The 17,768-nt window shown below is 44.8% G+C and overlaps 2 protein-coding genes and 1 pseudogene across 3 annotated transcripts in view; 1 reads left to right on the forward strand and 2 right to left on the reverse strand.

Annotated features, from left to right (window-relative positions):
* The window catches only part of LOC111160767, a 618,405-nt gene that overhangs the window by 74,138 nt on the left and 526,499 nt on the right, over positions 1 to 17,768 (reverse strand).
* On the forward strand, positions 1,263 to 4,327 carry LOC111160783 (annotated as a pseudogene).
* LOC111160772 (protein phosphatase 2 scaffold subunit Aalpha) overlaps positions 7,681 to 17,768 on the reverse strand; it is a 43,501-nt gene continuing 33,413 nt past the window's right edge. Inside the window, exons 10-15 of one of the 2 annotated variants that reach the window (XM_022524117.1) lie at positions 16,530 to 16,703; positions 16,247 to 16,307; positions 15,446 to 15,600; positions 14,326 to 14,468; positions 11,593 to 11,684; positions 7,681 to 10,030 (exon numbers count right to left, since the gene is read on the reverse strand). In XM_022524117.1, the coding sequence (XP_022379825.1) occupies positions 10,011 to 10,030; positions 11,593 to 11,684; positions 14,326 to 14,468; positions 15,446 to 15,600; positions 16,247 to 16,307; positions 16,530 to 16,703 (645 nt within the window). In that variant the 3' untranslated portion in view covers positions 7,681 to 10,010. Of the gene's footprint in view, positions 10,031 to 10,957; positions 11,439 to 11,592; positions 11,685 to 14,325; positions 14,469 to 15,445; positions 15,601 to 16,246; positions 16,308 to 16,529; positions 16,704 to 17,768 lie in introns of those variants that run through there. The other variant, XM_022524118.1, reaches the window with a different exon arrangement.

The raw sequence follows: 17,768 nt of genomic DNA on the forward strand, positions 1-17,768 counted from the left end.
ACCCCCCCCCCCCCCGCTTGTGATCTGTCAAATAAATAAATAAAAGAAAATAAAAGAAAACACTACAGTCTATTGATTACAGTAAGGCTATTTTCCCTCTTAAATTTAGGGGAGGAACATTAAAGGAAGGACTAACATAATAATTATGTGTTTCACACAACTGTCTGGCTCATATCATCTTGTTTTCACCTGTAATAATATTTTCATCGACTGTAACAAAGGTACCATTCTGGTACATTTTGACAGTCAGGGAGAATATGGGAAATTGCTGTACCCTTCACTCAATTTTGCTGTGAACCTAAAACTGATGTAATAAATAAAGTATTATTTATATTCTCATAGCAATTCAAAAATCTACTATATCAACTTATAAAATCACAAAATTTTGAGCCTTACATGTGCCACTTTGCAGGTCATATCATTTATGAATATTGCATTGTTCCAAGTAATTTTACATAATTCAGGTTATTAGTAGGTAAATATGTGATCTAAAATTAACAATAATTTAGTTTCTAGCCTACAGGATTTTATCATAGATTAGTGTTTTACATCTCATATAAGTGTCATATAAGCTATGATGTGATTATTCAACACTTGCTGCGATAGTTCCCTTTATACTTATGTTCTTGATATAAAAGCAAATGAGTCTTTTTGTTGCATCCTGACAGGAAGCCAGTCTTACAGCCATTACACACACCTTGTGATGGAGCAGGTTCCCACCGTATTCTACTGCCAGCAGTGCATCTACATTTATTAAGGTAACTAAAGCTTTATTCATAACTGATATTGGCCTATAATTCTTTACAAATAAGTGGAAACTTGTTACATCCAACACTACAATAACAAAAATCCAAAGTCAAATGACAAAGTGTAAAATCAAAACAAAATATAGACCTGGATTATGTGACGAACACAAGGATTCATTAGTTGCGTATAACAGCCGGTGCTCATCACCCCAGATGCCCCTCTTGACACCCATCACCCGGCTACCCCATCGCCACCCCCTTTCCTTCTGTAACCCTCAGTTTGTTTCCCAGAGTCCAGACTCTCTCTTGGTTTGTCTCCCACTCTGATTTCTTCCTCTTCAGTTTTTCCTCCCCTCTCCTGTGGTCCTCCACGTTGTTTCTTAAGTTCTACATATGAATGAAATCACGTGATAAATTATCTTTCTCTACTTATTTCACGCAGCATAATCCCCTCCAGTTCCATCTGTGTGGATGCAAATGGTGGGTATTCATCACTTTTAATGGCTGAGTAATATTCCATTGTATATACGGACATCTTCCTTATCCATTCATCCATTGAAGGGCAGCTCGGCTCCTTCCAGGCTAGCTATTGGGGACACTGCTACTATGAACACTGGGGTCTATGTGCTCCTTCCTTTTACTACATCTGTATCTTTGGGGTAAATACCTAATAGTACAAATTAGCTTTTAGTAGAGGATGGTAGTTTAATGCACGATCTTTGTTACCAGCAATGAAATTATATATAAAATGGACACTGGACTTAAAAATTCTGAGGAGACAAAACCCTTTAAGCCACATAAAAACAAAACAAAAACTAAAATCTAGCTTATTTCATGAACATAATAAGCAAAACGTAGGTTATTTCTTGTGAATGCCTCTGATAATCATTAAAAATTTATCTTCCTAAAATAAGGTATAAGATAGTAATTTTAACCAATCCCTTGTCATCTGGAAAGCCCCATTGTAATAACCAATCACTGTAATCACTTTGTAAGTGATCCTGGAACATTATGCCCCTGACCTTCACAGGTTTTAAATCTGAAAGCTCCCTGTTCATCAACAGTTCTCATATGCACAATAAAGTCTTACTATTTGTTGACGAGGGTGTTTTAATTTTGCTATTTCTGGAATTTTGACACAGCACAACCCACTTCAAGTCCCTGCTCTGCCCTAAGCAGTAGATTTTGACAAATACAAATACTTAACCTCTCTCTGTATCTGTTTTCTTCATCTTTTAGTTATAGCGACAATGGTGCCAGCCTCATGGCTTCGTGAAGCATGAAGTTCTCTCACGAGTGCCTTCACAGAAGTGATTTTACATTACAAAGACTCTTTAAAAAAGTTACACATTCAACCTGTGGAAAACTCTTAGTAAAAGAAAAACATTAAGTCAACATTTCTTAGTGGAACTAATAGTTTTAAGTGAAGAATAATGGATTCCAGTTGACATGATACATCTCACCAGGGCCCATTCAGGATCCTTTAGCTCCGAAATACACTCAGTCACTGGGAACCGACAAGATGACTGTCGGGGATCTGGTCATCACATAATATCTGTCGGGGATCTGGTCATCACATACTATCTGTCGGGGATCTGGTCATCACATACTATCTGTCGGGGATCTGGTCATCACATACTATGGTTGGAATCCTGGGCAATTTTTCTCTTCTTTACCATTACTGGGTGTGGGCCAAGGTCTTTATTTTTTATTTTACTGGGTGTGGGCCAAGGTCCATCGATTTGATTCTCAAGCCACTGATTATAGCCAACTCCTTGGGCATTCTGCCTACAGGAGTCCACAATGGTACCTTTTGGGTGGAGACATTTCCTCAATGACGAACTTTTTTTGCATGTTCACAGAGTGGGCAGGGTTGTGTCCAAGGGTAACAGCAGCCTCTGGATTGTCTTCCAGGCCATCATGCTCAGTCCTAGAATTTCAGGTAGACGGGGCTTAAAGTGAACTCCGAAGTACATAAGCACGTCCACAGCCCTGTGCTGGATCCTGCCCAGGCTGGTAAACACAATTTTTCTTATGTATATCACCAGGAAATGGAGCAATAAAAAAATCACAAACAGAAATAATTTTGGATACTGTTCTTCAGTTCGTCATGACAAAGCCAGAGACTCGATGTATGCAGAATTGTTACCATCCCCGCAACGTGCTATGTTTGGGGCTCATGCTCTGGGCCAGCAGCTGCATGGTGTTCATCCTGTTCAGGCACAAGCAGAAGGTCCCAAGTATTCACAGGACCAATGTCTCCTCCACATCATCTGAGTCCACAGCCACCAAAACCATCCTTTGTCTGGTGAGCTCCTTTGTCTACTTTAATATCCTCTCCTCCACCTTTCAAGTCATTTTGTCTGTTTTTGATAATCCCAACTGGATCTTCCTGAGCACCAATTCAGTAATCACTGCTTCCCAACTACCTGCTCGTAAGCCATGAGCACGCACAGTCTATCTATGCTCGGTCTTGCCTATGTAATACAAAGTCCCTCAGCTAAGAGGAAAATGTAAACTGAGTGTTTTCACCCAATGTTCAGTCACTTATCCACTCATCCCCCTCAGAATCGTATGAAACAGTGACATTACAAGAGTGGTGGTAAACACACACATACACGCATTTGTGTATTACAGAATGTGTGTGTGTGTTCGGACATTCATGGTGTGTGTTCCTATCAATCTGGTTACGATCACCCATCAGGCAATAGTATTGGAAAACTATTAGAATGTAAAGTTCTTAATTTAAAATACTTATCTTTATCCTGCCCTTCTAGTTGATCTTAACATACATGAAAGGTATTTTTCACTTACCTACTTTAGTTCTTATGTCCTAGTTCTATCTCTTGAAAAAAAGTCTAAATGAATAACATTTATAAAATAAATAACATTTGACTTTTAACAGGATTAGTCTTTCATGTTTAATAATGGGCGAACTTGGAAAGCATTTACCAACTTATTATGTGTGCTTCATGATACCTGTTCTATTTTATTCTATGTTGACTTCTGTGTTAGTTCTACATTTTGCTTTCGAGGTGATGTAGATTGAGTATCTTAGACTTCAACCCAGAAATTGCACAACATTTGTAAATACTAATCACAATATAGTTATCTAATAGTTAACCTCCACCTTGACAATACAAGGTCATTGAATACTAACCTACCTACCTTCTTATAACTTTTTTAGTTGCTGATATGTATTGAAAATATTTTTATGCATAGCTTACGAGTGCACTGCTCAAATTTCACAAACTGAACACACATGTATATAGATCCGAGGTTAAAAAAGAAAACACTGACAACTTTTAGAGATGTTTCCTCATGCCCTCCCAGTTACCCAAGACTAACCCAAGAGTAACCACTATTATGACATCTAACTGCATACATCAATTTCACTTCTTTGTAATTCAACTGAATGGAATCCTACTACATGAACTCCTTTATATTTGGCTTTTAAAATTCCTTCTGTTTGGGGACACCTGAGTGACTCAGTCCATTGTGTCCAACTCATGATTTCAGCTTGAGTTATTCCTCATGGGCTGTGGAATTGAGCCCCATGTCAGGCTCTATGTTCAGTGGGGAGTCTGCTTAGGATTCTCTCTTCCTCTCTCTCGGTCCCTCCCCCTACTTGCATGCATGCCCACTCTCTCGGATAAATAAATCTTTTTAAAAAATTCCATGTTTGTTCATTTATCCATATTTTTTCATGCTGTTCGTGACAGAATTCCACTGTGTGAACATCAATTTTCTTTCTATCAGTCAACTTAGTAATTCTTCTGTCCATGCGTATGAGTGAGTTTCATTTTGGGGCTATCATGAGTAAACAGCACTGGTATGTAAATTCTAGAAACTGGTTTGGTGGTACATGTATGAATGTCTGTTGGGTACATACTTGATAGAGGAACTTCTGGGCCACAGGTTTACATCTACTCAGCTTTTGGAGGTAACTGCCAGCTTTCCGAAATGTTTGTACAAACTTCATACCCATCAACAGTGTATGTCACACCTTGTTTATACACAACTTCGTCCAGGCTTAGTAATTGTTACCATTTTCACTTTAGTCTTGTGGTTGGCGTGTGATGCTAAACCAGGCAGAGAGAGGCAGGCCTGGAACAAGCAGCTTCACTGGTTTGTCATTTACCCTCCTTCTGGCAGGATAACTGACGACTTATCAAGGCTGATAGAGAACTGGGTGAATGAAAAGCATTAAACCTTCATGCCTCTTACCAGTGAACAGCCGAAGGTTGCTGGAAACAAAAATGAAATGTGCCTGTGAGGGTGGGGCCAGGAGAATGGCAGAATGGGAGGCCCAGAACCCTCCTTTCCCCAACAGACACAGTGATTCCACAACAGGAACAGATGCCTTCCTTTTGTTTGAAATCCATAAACTAGTTGAGAGATTCCTGCACCCTGGGTGAGCATCATACCAGTCACTGAGACCGGTAGGAAAATTTGAGACACTCTTGTCATAATCCCTACCCTTGGCAGAGCTCCCAGCTTCCCGGAGGGAAGAAAGAGCTATATCACACATCCGAAGTTCCAACTTTTCCAAGGGCTGCCCAGGGGACTGGTTTGTTTTCTGTCTCAGAGGGCTGATGGAACCTGGCATACTCTAGATGCCTGGAGGCCAAGGGAGTAAAGAGAGGTTTAAACAAGCATATAAGCAGGCAATGAAACTCCTCTTCCAGTTCAATGCAGTGTGAGCAGAAGAAAAAGTTTAGATTCCACATTCTCCCTGGGCAGAGAAGGCCTGACTTTATGTGCAAAGTCCCAACTTCTCTGGTGATGCCTGAAAGACTGGTTTCTGTCTTACCTGTCTCCGACTGACAAGACCCAACATATTTTAGATGCCTGGGGCCACTACAACAAAGATGGTAGTTTGGACTAGTGTGAAGATTTGAGAGGCTCCCCAAATCTACATGCCCAGTCCCTGAAGACTGGTACAGGTGGCAATTTTTTTTTTTAACTGATGCACAACACATTAATAATTAACAGTTAATAATTAATAATCAACACAGAGTCAAGGAAAATGATGAAACATGGAAACATGTCTCAAACAAAGGAATGAGATAAATCTCTAGAAAACAACCCTAATGAAATGTGAATATCTGATTTACCCGACAGAATTCAAAATAACCATCATAAGGTTACTTAATGCAGGAGAACAATGCATGAACAAAGTGAGAATTTCAACAAAGAGAGAGAGAAGTATCAAACAGAAATCTTGGAGCTGAAGAATTAAAACAAAGGAACTGAAAAACTTACTACAGGAGTTGAACAAGAGTCTAGAGCAGAAGAAAGGATACACATAGGCTGGAAGTGAAGCAATGTAAAAAGACATTCCATAAAAAGGGAAACCAAAGAGAGTAAGAGCAGTCATACTTACATCAGATAAGACAGACTTTCAATTAGCATCAGTCATAAGAGACAAAAGAACATCAATATATAGTGATAAAGGGGTCAATTCATTAAGAGGATACAGCAAATATACATACATATAATCCAGTACTAGAGTACCTCAGTATTTAAAGCAAATATTGACCGACCTGAAGGGAAAAATGGACAGTAATACAATGATAGTTGGGGACTTCAATACCCCATTTTCAACACTGATGCATCATCCAGACAAAAAATCAGCAAGGAAGCAGCCAACCTGAAGAACACTATAGACCAAATGGCCCTAACAGACATATATAGAACATTCCATCCAATAGCACTAGAACAGTATCTTTTCAAGCATACATGGAGCATTTTATAAGGTATATTGCATGCTGTGCTATAAAGCAAGTCTTAACAAATTAAAGAAGACTGAAATCATATCATGTATTTTTTCTGAAACACATGGCAGGAAACTAGAAATCAATGAAAGGAGGAAAACCGGAAAATTCACAAATATGTGAAAATAACACACTCCTGAACCAACAAGTTAAAAAAAAGAAAAAAAAAGTCAAAAGGGGAAATCAGAAAGTATACCGAAACAAATGAAAATGGAAATACAATATACCAAAAGTTACAGGATGCAGCAAAAGCAGTTCTAAGAGAAAGTTCATAGTAATAAATATCTATATTAATAAAAAAAGTCTCATATAAGCAATTAACATTATGCCTCAAGAAACTAAAATGAAAGAAATAAACCTTAGAAGGGAGGAAAAAATAAAGAGAAATAAATGTAATAGAGACAAGAAATACAACAGGAAAAAAACCCCTGAAACTAAGGTTTTTTTTTTTTAAGAAAATAACAAATTGTTAGCTAGACAAAACAAAACAAACAACAGAGATAGAGAGAAGGGAGGGGGATGCAAAAAATTTATAAATGAAAGAGAAAACATTATAACTGATTCCACAGAAATACAAAGGATCATTAAAAAAAACTATGAAAAATAATATGCTAACAAACCAGGCAATCTAGAAGAAATAAATTCTTAGATACATACAGTCTACCAAAATTGGATAACGAAAAAACAGAAAACCTGAACAGACCAATAATGACTAAGGAGACTGAATAAGGAATCAAAAACCCAACAAAGAAAACCCCAAGTCCAGATAGTTTCACCCATGAATTCTACCACTTAAAGAACTGACTCCAGTTCTTCTAGAACTCCTCCAAAAAATGAAGAAGAGGAACACTCCCAAACTCATTTCACAAGGTCAGCATGACCCTGATACCAAAGCTAGATAAGGACACTATAAGGAAACAAAACTACACGTCAATTTATTGATGAATATTGACGCAAAAATGTGGGTTTTGGTAAATGCGACTTTTTAGCATCAATGGAGATGATCGTGTTGTCTTCTACTGATTAGGTGTATTACACTAATGCTAGCCTTAGAACGAGTTGGAAGTGTTCTCTTCTACTTTTGGGAAGAGTTTATGAAAGATTGGTATTCTTTTAATGTTTTGGTAGAAAATTCACTGAAGCCATCTGGGCCCAGACTTTTGTGGGCAGTGTTTTGATTACTAATTGAATACATTCCATATATTCCTAAGACACACATTATTTCTGACTGTTATGTGTATTCCATGCAAGAAGATTAAAAACTCTGAAGTCTTAAGTTGGGTTTTGCTACTATAATAGTCCAGGTCAGATCAGGTTTGCCCCCAGTGACTCATTACAAAGCCTACCATGGATTTCTACATTTTGCATCATAGTTAAGAGATTAGGATTCCTATTTTCTGTAGGGCCAGCCATTCCCTGCTTCTTCTCTTCCAGCTTGTAAGGCCAGCTTCCTGTCCTTGGTTGGGCCCTAAAAGGATCTTCAGCAGAATTTCCTTAACAGGAAACTAAGGCATTTTTTTTTTCTTCTGGAAGGGATTGTTGAGTTCTCATCTGGTAAGCCCATAAAAGCCCGCATCAGACACCCAAACACTGTGGGTCTGTGTTCTCAACTGAAAAAGTTTGAGCAGGGAAGAACTAAAGGGAGTGGCTACAGTGGGGATTTCCTCGAGACAGGAGGGCGGATAACAAGGCATGTGTTAAGACTTCATGTGTTGATTAATCTGAGAATAGGAGAGCAACAGGGCCTTCCTTCCAGCTGCTTCTTTTGTAACTTCCCATGGGTTTGAAAAACAGAAGTGGCCTCAAGTCCACCTCCTCAATCTCTCTGCCTATTCTCCTCAGCCCCAGACCCAGCTGAGGCCCTGCCCTTGCCCCCTAAGACCATCATCCCAGCCTCCTCCCCAGCACCCTGACCTTGTCTGACCCTGGAAGAATCTCCATCCCTATCCCCCACCACCAAATCTTACTCGATCTTGTCTCTCCGGGTCACATTCAATCCTTTCGAGGTATTTGGAGGCTCTTCAAGATCTGGCCCCTACATACTTCTCCATGCTTACCTATGCCACTCCGCCTCTTTCCTCACTCTCCGTACTGAATTACTTCGGTTTCCCAAGAAGTGAGGAGAGAAAGCTTTCCAGGTAGATGTTCATGTTACATGTGAAAGGCTGGAGATGTTGAAGCATATGCGGGTTTACAGAAACACTCCTTTCCCAGGGAGAAGCAGGTGGTGAGTCTCAGAAGACTTGAATCCTGGTTGCCAAGATGACTGCATCCTTCCCTTTACTCCCCTATCCAGGTGTCACCCAGTCCCAATCTGTCTTCTTGGGAAGCTTTGTTTCCCCTTTTTACCTATAACCTCCCCAACTCCACGGTACCTGCCTCCAGCTCAAAATTCCTCTTTTGCTTAGACCGTATCCTCCCAGGTCTCCTGGCCTCAGGTCTCCCCCTTCAATTCTGATACTGTCAGTTCTTTACCAAAAACTCCTGTGGCTGCTCTGGCTTCAGGATAAAGTTTACATCTTCAGCTTGCTCCAAATGCTCTATACACTCTGTAATCAGCCTCAACTCTGTAAGCTGTTGATCCTCCACCTGTCTGTAGCAGAGCTAAGAAGGAACCCAAAGTTTCTCTCTGGACCATGTATGGCTGACCGTCACACTGGCATTCCCCAGTGAGCCACGTGACTTGTTTCAGCTTGTGATGCAAGCTCTCATAAACTGGGCCTTGTGCTTCTCGAAACTGCTTTGGAACCATAAGCTATCAGATAAAGAGATCCAGCCACACTGGAGAGGCCACAGTGAGAGATGCTGTACCAGGCCTCAGCTGAGGTGGTACCCCCCGACATGGGGGTAAAGAAGTCATCTTGAACGTTCCAGCCGTATGGAGCAGAGGAATCTTCCAACTGAGCTGAGCCCAGACTGCAGAATTACGAGGAATAATACATTTGCATTGTTATAATCACTAATTTTGGGGGGTGGGTTGTTACCCAGTAAAATGTAAGTGAAACACAATGGGTCATTAACTCAATGTTCTTTCAGCCGATTAGTGGTAGACTGCCAACTGAACTTCAACATTCATCAAGCTGAAAGTGACCGTACTGCCCCACCCCCCAACCTCATCAATTCTTCACTCAGTGAGTCCTTCAAATATCTGTATCCTAAGAAAGTACGGTCCATTTGTGTTGGGTGCGGGGTGGGGGACCGAACTTAAACCACAGGTCCTTCCCTTATGAAATGAACATGAGCCAATAATGGGAGGAATGGGATCTCCTTCACCCTCAGCTCCCAGGACTCAGTTGGGTGTAACAATCAACAGGAACTCAGTAACATGAGGGCTGAGCTGGTTAAATCACCTTGCCACCCAGTACCAATTTCCCCTCCACCCTGCTGAGTAAAACTGTACTCAGTATCACGTCCTTTGTGAAACCTTACACGTACCACCATCCACTAAGTCTCCTGCTCCTCTCTCCGGGGCTCTTTGGCCCCTGCATCAGTTAGAATTCGGGTGACCTGCAAGTGATGAAACCCCAAATGAACAGTCACTCAAACAGTTTAACTCTCCCAGGTAACCAACACTGGTGTGGGTTTTCACAGCATCAGGGACCCAGGCTCCTCTTATCTTGTTCTGCCGCCTTGCTGGGCCTGTGCTCCTAAGACTACTTCCTGCCCCAAGATGGCTGCTCCCACTCCAGCCATCTGGTCTACCTACTGTGCAGAGTGCAGGAAGGAGGAAAAACCGGGGGCGTAGATCTCCTCCCTTAGGAACACTTCCTAGAAGCAGCACACACTACTTCTGTTCATATATTATTGGCCAGAATTTAGTCACAGCACCACACCAAATGTCAAGAGACCTGGGAAAATGCCTTGAAGCCAGGCCGACATGTGCCTAGCTACACACTGCAGTGTCTCTATTAATTAGTGAAGAAATGGGAGAACACATGTTGAGGGACAATGGGTTCCATCTTGCCAGGCCCCCTCCCATTCCCTGTTACAGCCCTGATTTTCCTGGGACTTCCTCAGGGACATAGCCTGACCTACAGGGAGCTCTCCAGCAAGTTACAGCTGACCCCGACTGCTTCTCACATGCCATGCAGCATAGTTACGCACTTTGCATGTTTTAACATTTAGTCTTCATGTTGCGATTTAGATTCTACCATTATCTCCATTTGACGAAGTACAAAACGGAGTCAGAGAAACTGGGTAACCTACTCAAGGTCACACGGCCATTAACTAACAGAACGAGGATCTGGATCCCAGCAGTCTGGCTCCAAGGCACCTGCCCTGAACCACCACATACTTGACTGATGTCTGTGAAACTAAGCTGCACCACAGGACTCTCCTGGCCAGAAACTGCATGGACCCGCTATCCTGGAGGCCAGCTACATTCCTGGTATGGCACCCCTCCTCCACGCTATTGACTAAAACCAGAGGACCAGCTATTTCTAGACCTTTATTTCTCTGTGAAAAGGGAAAACAGGAATAAAATAAAAATGGCACAGTTGACACACACAAAAAAAACCATGAGGGAGAGGGGGAGAGGAGGGAGGAAGGGAGAAAGGAGGTGGAGAAGTAGATGGGGTAGGGGGTCCCCATTACAGCAGCAGGAGCCAGTGACCTGGGATGCTCACATCTCTCCCCTGCGGACAAAAGTGGCCCCTTCCTCCCAGGGTCACTGCCCTGTCCCACTTTGTGCTCCCCCAAGCCTCTTGGGAGGTGGACAGTGAGAAGTCAGATTCCCAGGCTGGGGAGAGGAGGAACCGTGCTGAGGGAAGGGGCCTGGGGTCAGACCATGCACAGGGAGTGACAGCCAAAGTCCCCCCACTGTCTCCCTGAGGAAGGGATCTGGGTGGGGGAGGAGGGTGGGTGGACACCAGAGGCCGGCGTTGGCTCCTCTTCCAGCATCACGCGAGAGACAGAACTGGGGGAACAGGAACAGGCGGGAGTCAGAACCACAGCTAGCCCTCTGCCCACAACTACTCCTGCATATCCCCCTCCCAGGAGCTGCTGTTCTCAGGCCTAGGCCGATCCTTGCAGCCCACCCTCCCAGTGGGGTCTCCAAGTTCATGCCTTACCAGTCAGAGCTTCCTGGGCAAAGTATTTGACATCCACGTCCTGGTCCTGGGTCAGCTTCTCTAGGATGGGCTTGACTTCGCTCTGCAGTGTGCTGGAAGGAGAAAGGGAAGGCAAAGAAAGGGATGAGCCAAGCTGGGAGGTGCACTTGAGGCAGGCAGGGGGCTCCTGGGCAAGGAGGGGTCCACATACACAGATGGCGTGTGAGCCCAGAGATGAAGTTACTTTGCAGGCTGGAAACAGAATAGAACAGGCAAAGGGAGGTCAGCCAGTCTGGGAGAATGGGGTACAGAAAAACAGAACCCAAAAGTCTCTGAGGCTCAGCAAACAGATGTCTTTACTTAACGTATTTACTGAGGCCTACTCTGCATTGGGTAGGAGTAGAGTGGCAAACCCAACACCTGATTCTTGCTCACGGAGACCTTGGGCTAGGAGGAAGACACAGATCAAACTGACCCCAAGTGACAGAGAAGTCTCAAGGGCCAAAGGAGAAGTGCCTGGCCTGAAGGGAGCCAAGGGGGTTATCTGCTCTCAAGTAAGGGGCCCTAGGAAATGTACCCGCACTGAAAGTCGGCTGTTGGGGGAAAGGAAGGCATGTCCCCTTCCAGTTAACGATCTGTTCCTCTGCGCCACACAACTACCATTCTTAACTTTTACCATCTATATCTGTTATGCCTGTTTCTGAGCTTGATATAAATGGAATCACGGACCCTGCTTTCCTGGGCCTGGCTTCGCACCGAACACGAGGTTGGTAAGAATCATCTGTGTTGTGAAGCAGAGCAAGTCTTCATCACTGAACAGTCTCCCACTGCAGGAACAAACCCATGTATCCACTGCACCGTGGACAGGCACTTGGGCTGTCTCTAGTTCACGGCTAATATGAAGAAAGCTACCACAACCGTCCTGGAAATAATTTTGCTAGAAATAAGCACTCACTTCCCCTGGATATACGCCCAGGAATGGACATGCTGTGCCGGCTCACAGCACTCATACCCTTAGCTTCTCTAGATTCTACCAGTTTTCAGAGTGACGGAGCCCACTTCCCACCTGGAGCCCCACCTGTGTATGAGAACTCCAGCCATTCTACCAGCACCAAATGACCCTGAGTTTTTTAAGGTTAGCCATTCTGGGGTATCCTTCTCTCTTTTAAAGATTTATTTGAGACATAGAGAGCAAGGGAGAGTGCAAGTGGTGGGGGCGGGGGGGGGGGGAGAAAAAGTCTCCCTGCTGAGGCTCTCAATCCCAAGACCCCAGGATCACGACCTGAGCACAAGGCAGATGCTTAACCGACTGAGCCACCCGGGTGCCCAATGGGGTATCTTTTCATTTACAACGTCCCAATGGCTGATGACGCCGAGCATCGTGGCTACAGGAGATCTTCTTTTGCAAGTGCCTGTTGCAGCTGGGTTCTGCCCATCTCTTTTTTTCGGCATTTGTCTTACTGATCAGTGGGAAAGTACTCTGGATGAGTCAGTCCTTGGTCAGAAATACAGATTACAAATACAGATTACAAATACCCACCAGTGTCTCACCATTTTACTCTCATAATGTTCTCTATCCATGAAGTTCTTTCACTCAAGGTGAACTCATCAGCTTTTCCCCTGGGGAGCTATTTAACAGATCTGAGCAATTAAATCTTCAAGTCTTAAGAGGTTGTCCTGTTTTCTTCCAGAATCTTTTTTTATTTTTCTGATTCTGGCTGTTATCTCTAATTCACTTGGACACGGAAGTGAGAGGTTCCCAATCACACCCCACCAGCACACCTAACTGACCCAGCTGTCTATGAAAATACCTGCATTTCCCTCCAGAGCTGCAGCAGCTCCTACTGCCCCTACTGTTATGTACACACGGGTCTGTTTCTGTGTCCTTGACTCTGTTTTATTGGGCTATATTACTGTGCCAACACCTTACTTTTTAATTACTGTGGTGTCATTAAGTCTTGGTATCTGGTAGAAGTCTTCCAACTTTTTTCTTTCTTAGGACCACGTTTCCTACTCCAGATCTTTTCATTTCCATGTTCATTTTGGAGTCAAGCTGTCAATTTTTCAATAAAGAATCTGCTAAGACTGAGATTAGACTGAATCCATACTTAAATTTGGGGAACATCCCATCCATAAATGTTAAGTAGATCTTTAATTTCTCAAAGCAATGTTTCAAAGTTTTCACTAAAGATGTTATACATCTTTCATTAAATTTATTCCTCAGTATTTGACGATTTTGGTGCAGTAATAAATTATGTACACACATATATAAAAATAATTTCTATTTCTTAATTTTATTTTCTTTCTTTTTTGAAAGATTTTATTTACTTGACATGGAGAGAGGCAGTGAGAGAGGGAACACAAGCAGGGCAAGTGTCAGAGGGAGAAGCAGGCTCCCCACTGAGCAGGGAGTCCAATGTGGGGCTTGTTCCCAGGACCCTGGGATCATGACCTGAGCTGAAGGCAGACAACTGAGCCGCCCAGGCGCTCCTGTTAATTTCATTTTCTAACGTGTTGCTACCAGTACACAGAACTGCCCCTCACTCTCCCCTCCTACTATGAGATAGGCCTTGAGAGTTCTCATTCCACATTTGAGGAAACTAAGACTTTGGGAAGGTGAAGAGATAGGCCAAGCTCACACAGCAAGCGAAGAGCCACACTGGGTCTCAAACCCTAGACTCCAACTTCAAAGGTCAAAGATTAAGATGCCTAGAATCAGTCCCACCAGTGTGTGAGGAAGGATCCAAGCCTCACCTGTTGTCCAAGATAGGCCCTATCTTCTGTAGGGACTTGGCCACGTTGAAGCGGACATTGGCGACAGGGTCCCCAGCCATACGCAGGACTGTAGGCAGCATGTGCTTGGTGGTGATGTCCTGCCCACAGACCTCAGACAGCACCTGGGGGCGGTGTGTGACAGAGGGGTGATTATACAAAGTTCATGGCTAACTCTCACTTCCCCCTTCCCCTGACCAGGTCACCTCAGAGATGACTAGGCCTGAAGCTGACACTGAGCAATATGTAGGAGTCTAAGCCCAGGGTGACGTAACCACCCTGGGGTCAGCTGATTCTCCTGAACGACCATCTCCAATGCCCTCCTAACGCCCTAATACCACTATGTCCCTGTCCTAGAAACCCCCAGCCCAGACTGTCCTGGTCCCATTTCCCCATCCTCAGAATTCTCTTTATCTTCTGGGGATGCACTTGAATCCCAACCCTTAGGATGCCTTTCTTAGTGTGATGGTCTCCAAGGGGCAGTGTGGGAAGACATCATCAGAACACTCAGTTCTATTTATATGTTTTTAAATTCTATCTTTTACTTTCTAGTTCTGTGTATGGTTTACTTAAATGAACAGAAAGGAGCCCTTGCTCCGTATAAGATAACTACTCTAAGCCCTTTGCATGGATGGCCAGATTACTCTTCGCCACCTCCTGAGTAAGGTACTGAGGATACCAGCATGAGTGCTCTACTGGTTAAGACAACTAAAGCACTGAGCAGTTAGGAAATGTCCTAAGGTCCCTGACTAATACACGTTAGAGCTAGAATTAAAGAGAAAGTCTGACTCTAGAGCCTGCACACAAAACCAACTACCACAAACAATTACACACATACACTTTGTGGAGGAAAGGGATGCTCGGAAAGGTCTGGCAGTCACTGCCCAGCAGGTCAAGCCTCCCTAGTCCTGGGGTTCCCACCCACCATGCAGGCCCCTACCCTGTGGCCTGGAGTTCCCCAGGGACTCCTCTCTTCCCCGCTCAAACCTCACCATGTCCCCACTCCCAAGCCAGACGTCTTCCTCAGGACCCCCTCCCATCCCTCCTCTCCCAGGTACCCCCAGTTCCCTGCTCAGGCCAGCGGGCAGGCGGGGGTGCTCACATTGATGCAGAAGAGTGTTGTCATGCGGTGCAGGTAGTTGGGGTCCCCAGACATGGCCAAGACCTTGGGGATGATAGTGGCATGGGCCCACTCCTTCCCAAATTTCTCGACCAGCTTCTTCAGGTTGCTGGTGGCTGCCTCACGGATGGCATAGACTGCAAAAGGGCAGGGATTCAGGAGGTGGAGGGCTGAGCAGGCAGGGACTAGCAGTCACCCGCGGACCCAGGCACTAGGCTGCGGGTGAACCAAAGGGTTCACTAAGTGCTACAGGTAGGCTACCTTCCCAACGGCTCTAAGACACAGGTTTCACGACTGGTCTCCTTTTATAGATGGGCACACTGCAGCTCCCAGAAGCGATTTGCCCAAGCAAATCATTCAGTAATGAATACTTAGAATGGTACGATACTTAAATGTTAAATTAAATGTTAACTTTAATTTTTACCTGTCAGTGAAAGCAGTGAGTAGTTCTCACAATGGCCCTGAAAGACTGAGAAGCCCCCTATCTCAGAAAGGAGAAAGGAATGTGCCTGAGCTTCCACTGCCAGGGGGCAGGATTCCAGCCCAGGTCATCTGCCCAGTGGCCCTCACACTCTCTCCACTGTACCAGGCTACCCCTATGTGATCTGCTCTGGCCCCCTCCCATCCTGTAACTCTCCAGGATTCTAAGAAGCAGAGGAGTTGGTCCACATAAGCAGCAGCTGGCCTGGGAGAGTGACTCCACACCCCTCCCGGCCCCGGCCAACGTCCATCTATCCTTCCTAGAGCACCAACATCCTCCCCCATCCCGTTGGAGAGACTCACCATGATCCACAAGCCAGGCCATGCACAAGGAGTTGAGCTTCTCATCAAAGAACTCCACCCCCTGCAGGAGAAAAGAAGGTTAACCAGCGACACTCCAGGGAAACACACCCACCCAAACACACCGGACACTTCTCAGCTTCACCTGGGGGACTCCTCTCCCTTCTCTTTTCTAACTAAAGTCTACTAACTTTTATAGGCCCATGCCCCTTCCTCCTATTCCCCAGACAGCCTGACAGGCCCCGGTGACACTGTCAGAGCCCTGACCCCCGGCCACCGCACTCACCAGCTGTCCGGCCAGCAGGGGCATGTACTCAATGATGGCCAGCCGCACTCGCCACTTGGCATCTTCAGCCAGCTCCACAATGGCCGGCAGCAGGGACTGGGACAGCTGCCGGATGCCGATCACCTCATTCACGCAGTCCAGGTTGGAGATGATGTTCAGCCGCACCTCTGGGCACTGAGGAGAAGACAGGGGTCTGAGAAGATGCACCTGGCCCAAAAGAGGGCTGAGAGAGTCACGCCGCAGCAACTCCGCAGGAGCCGCACTTCCGGAGGGCCTACTACTGCCCTGGCCAGCTCCGCCGGAGCAAGCAACATGGGTTATTATGGGAGGCAGCTCTTCGCATCTCCCCAGAGAGCACAGACATGTTCAGTCGTTCCGAAGAACCTGTGGGAATCATTGCAGAAACAGCGCTCTGGAAAAAAGAAACATGGTAATATTGCCGCTCTGCTGTGTGCCAGCTGGGAGCCCGTCTGCAAGGGACAGCACACCCCTGGCCATTCACCTGTGACAGGGAAGCACCGATCCAGCCTCGAGGGTGGCTGAGGTCATTAAAGTGCCTGCTGGTGTCTGATCCCCAAGAGGCCTGATGTGTGGGAGCCCGTTAGCATCACGTCTGTGACTTCTCTTCTCCCTGCTAGTCTCTGAGCTCTTTAAGGAGCACATGTCACTCATCCTCATGTCCCCAGTACCTGGGACAGTATCTGGCCCACAGCAGGTGCTCAACACATTTCTTCTTCTTCTTCTTTTTAAAAATATTTTATTTATTTGGCAGAGAGAGACACAGCAAGGGAGGGAACACAAGCAGAGGGAGTGGGAGAGGGAGAAGCAGGCCTCCCGCTGAGCAGGGAGCCCGATGTGGGGCTTGATCCCAGGACCCCGGGATCATGATCTGAGCCAAAGGCAGATGCTTAACGCCTGCCTGAGCCACCCAGGTGCCCCGTCAACACATTTCTGCTGAAAGAATGCACAAAGGAATAAGGGAGTACTTCTGAGTTGCCAGCTGACTACCAGTATCATGAGCACTGACTTACTGTCATGTATACACATACATGTATGTTACTATACATGTATACACATGTACACACATACGTACCCCACCTACTTCCATAAGCATGTGAACAACTTGTAAGAAAAGGCACATAAACATAATGAGTTCTTGTTAATCATAACAGAAGCCCTACTAGATCCTTGTCTTAAATGACATACTCGTAGATGGCAGACATCACAAGTAGTTCTAGC

This window comes from Enhydra lutris, unplaced genomic scaffold (assembly GCF_002288905.1).
Source record: "Enhydra lutris kenyoni isolate GAN:26980312 unplaced genomic scaffold, ASM228890v2 scaffoldscaffold77, whole genome shotgun sequence".
Taxonomy (NCBI): Eukaryota; Metazoa; Chordata; class Mammalia; order Carnivora; family Mustelidae; genus Enhydra; species Enhydra lutris.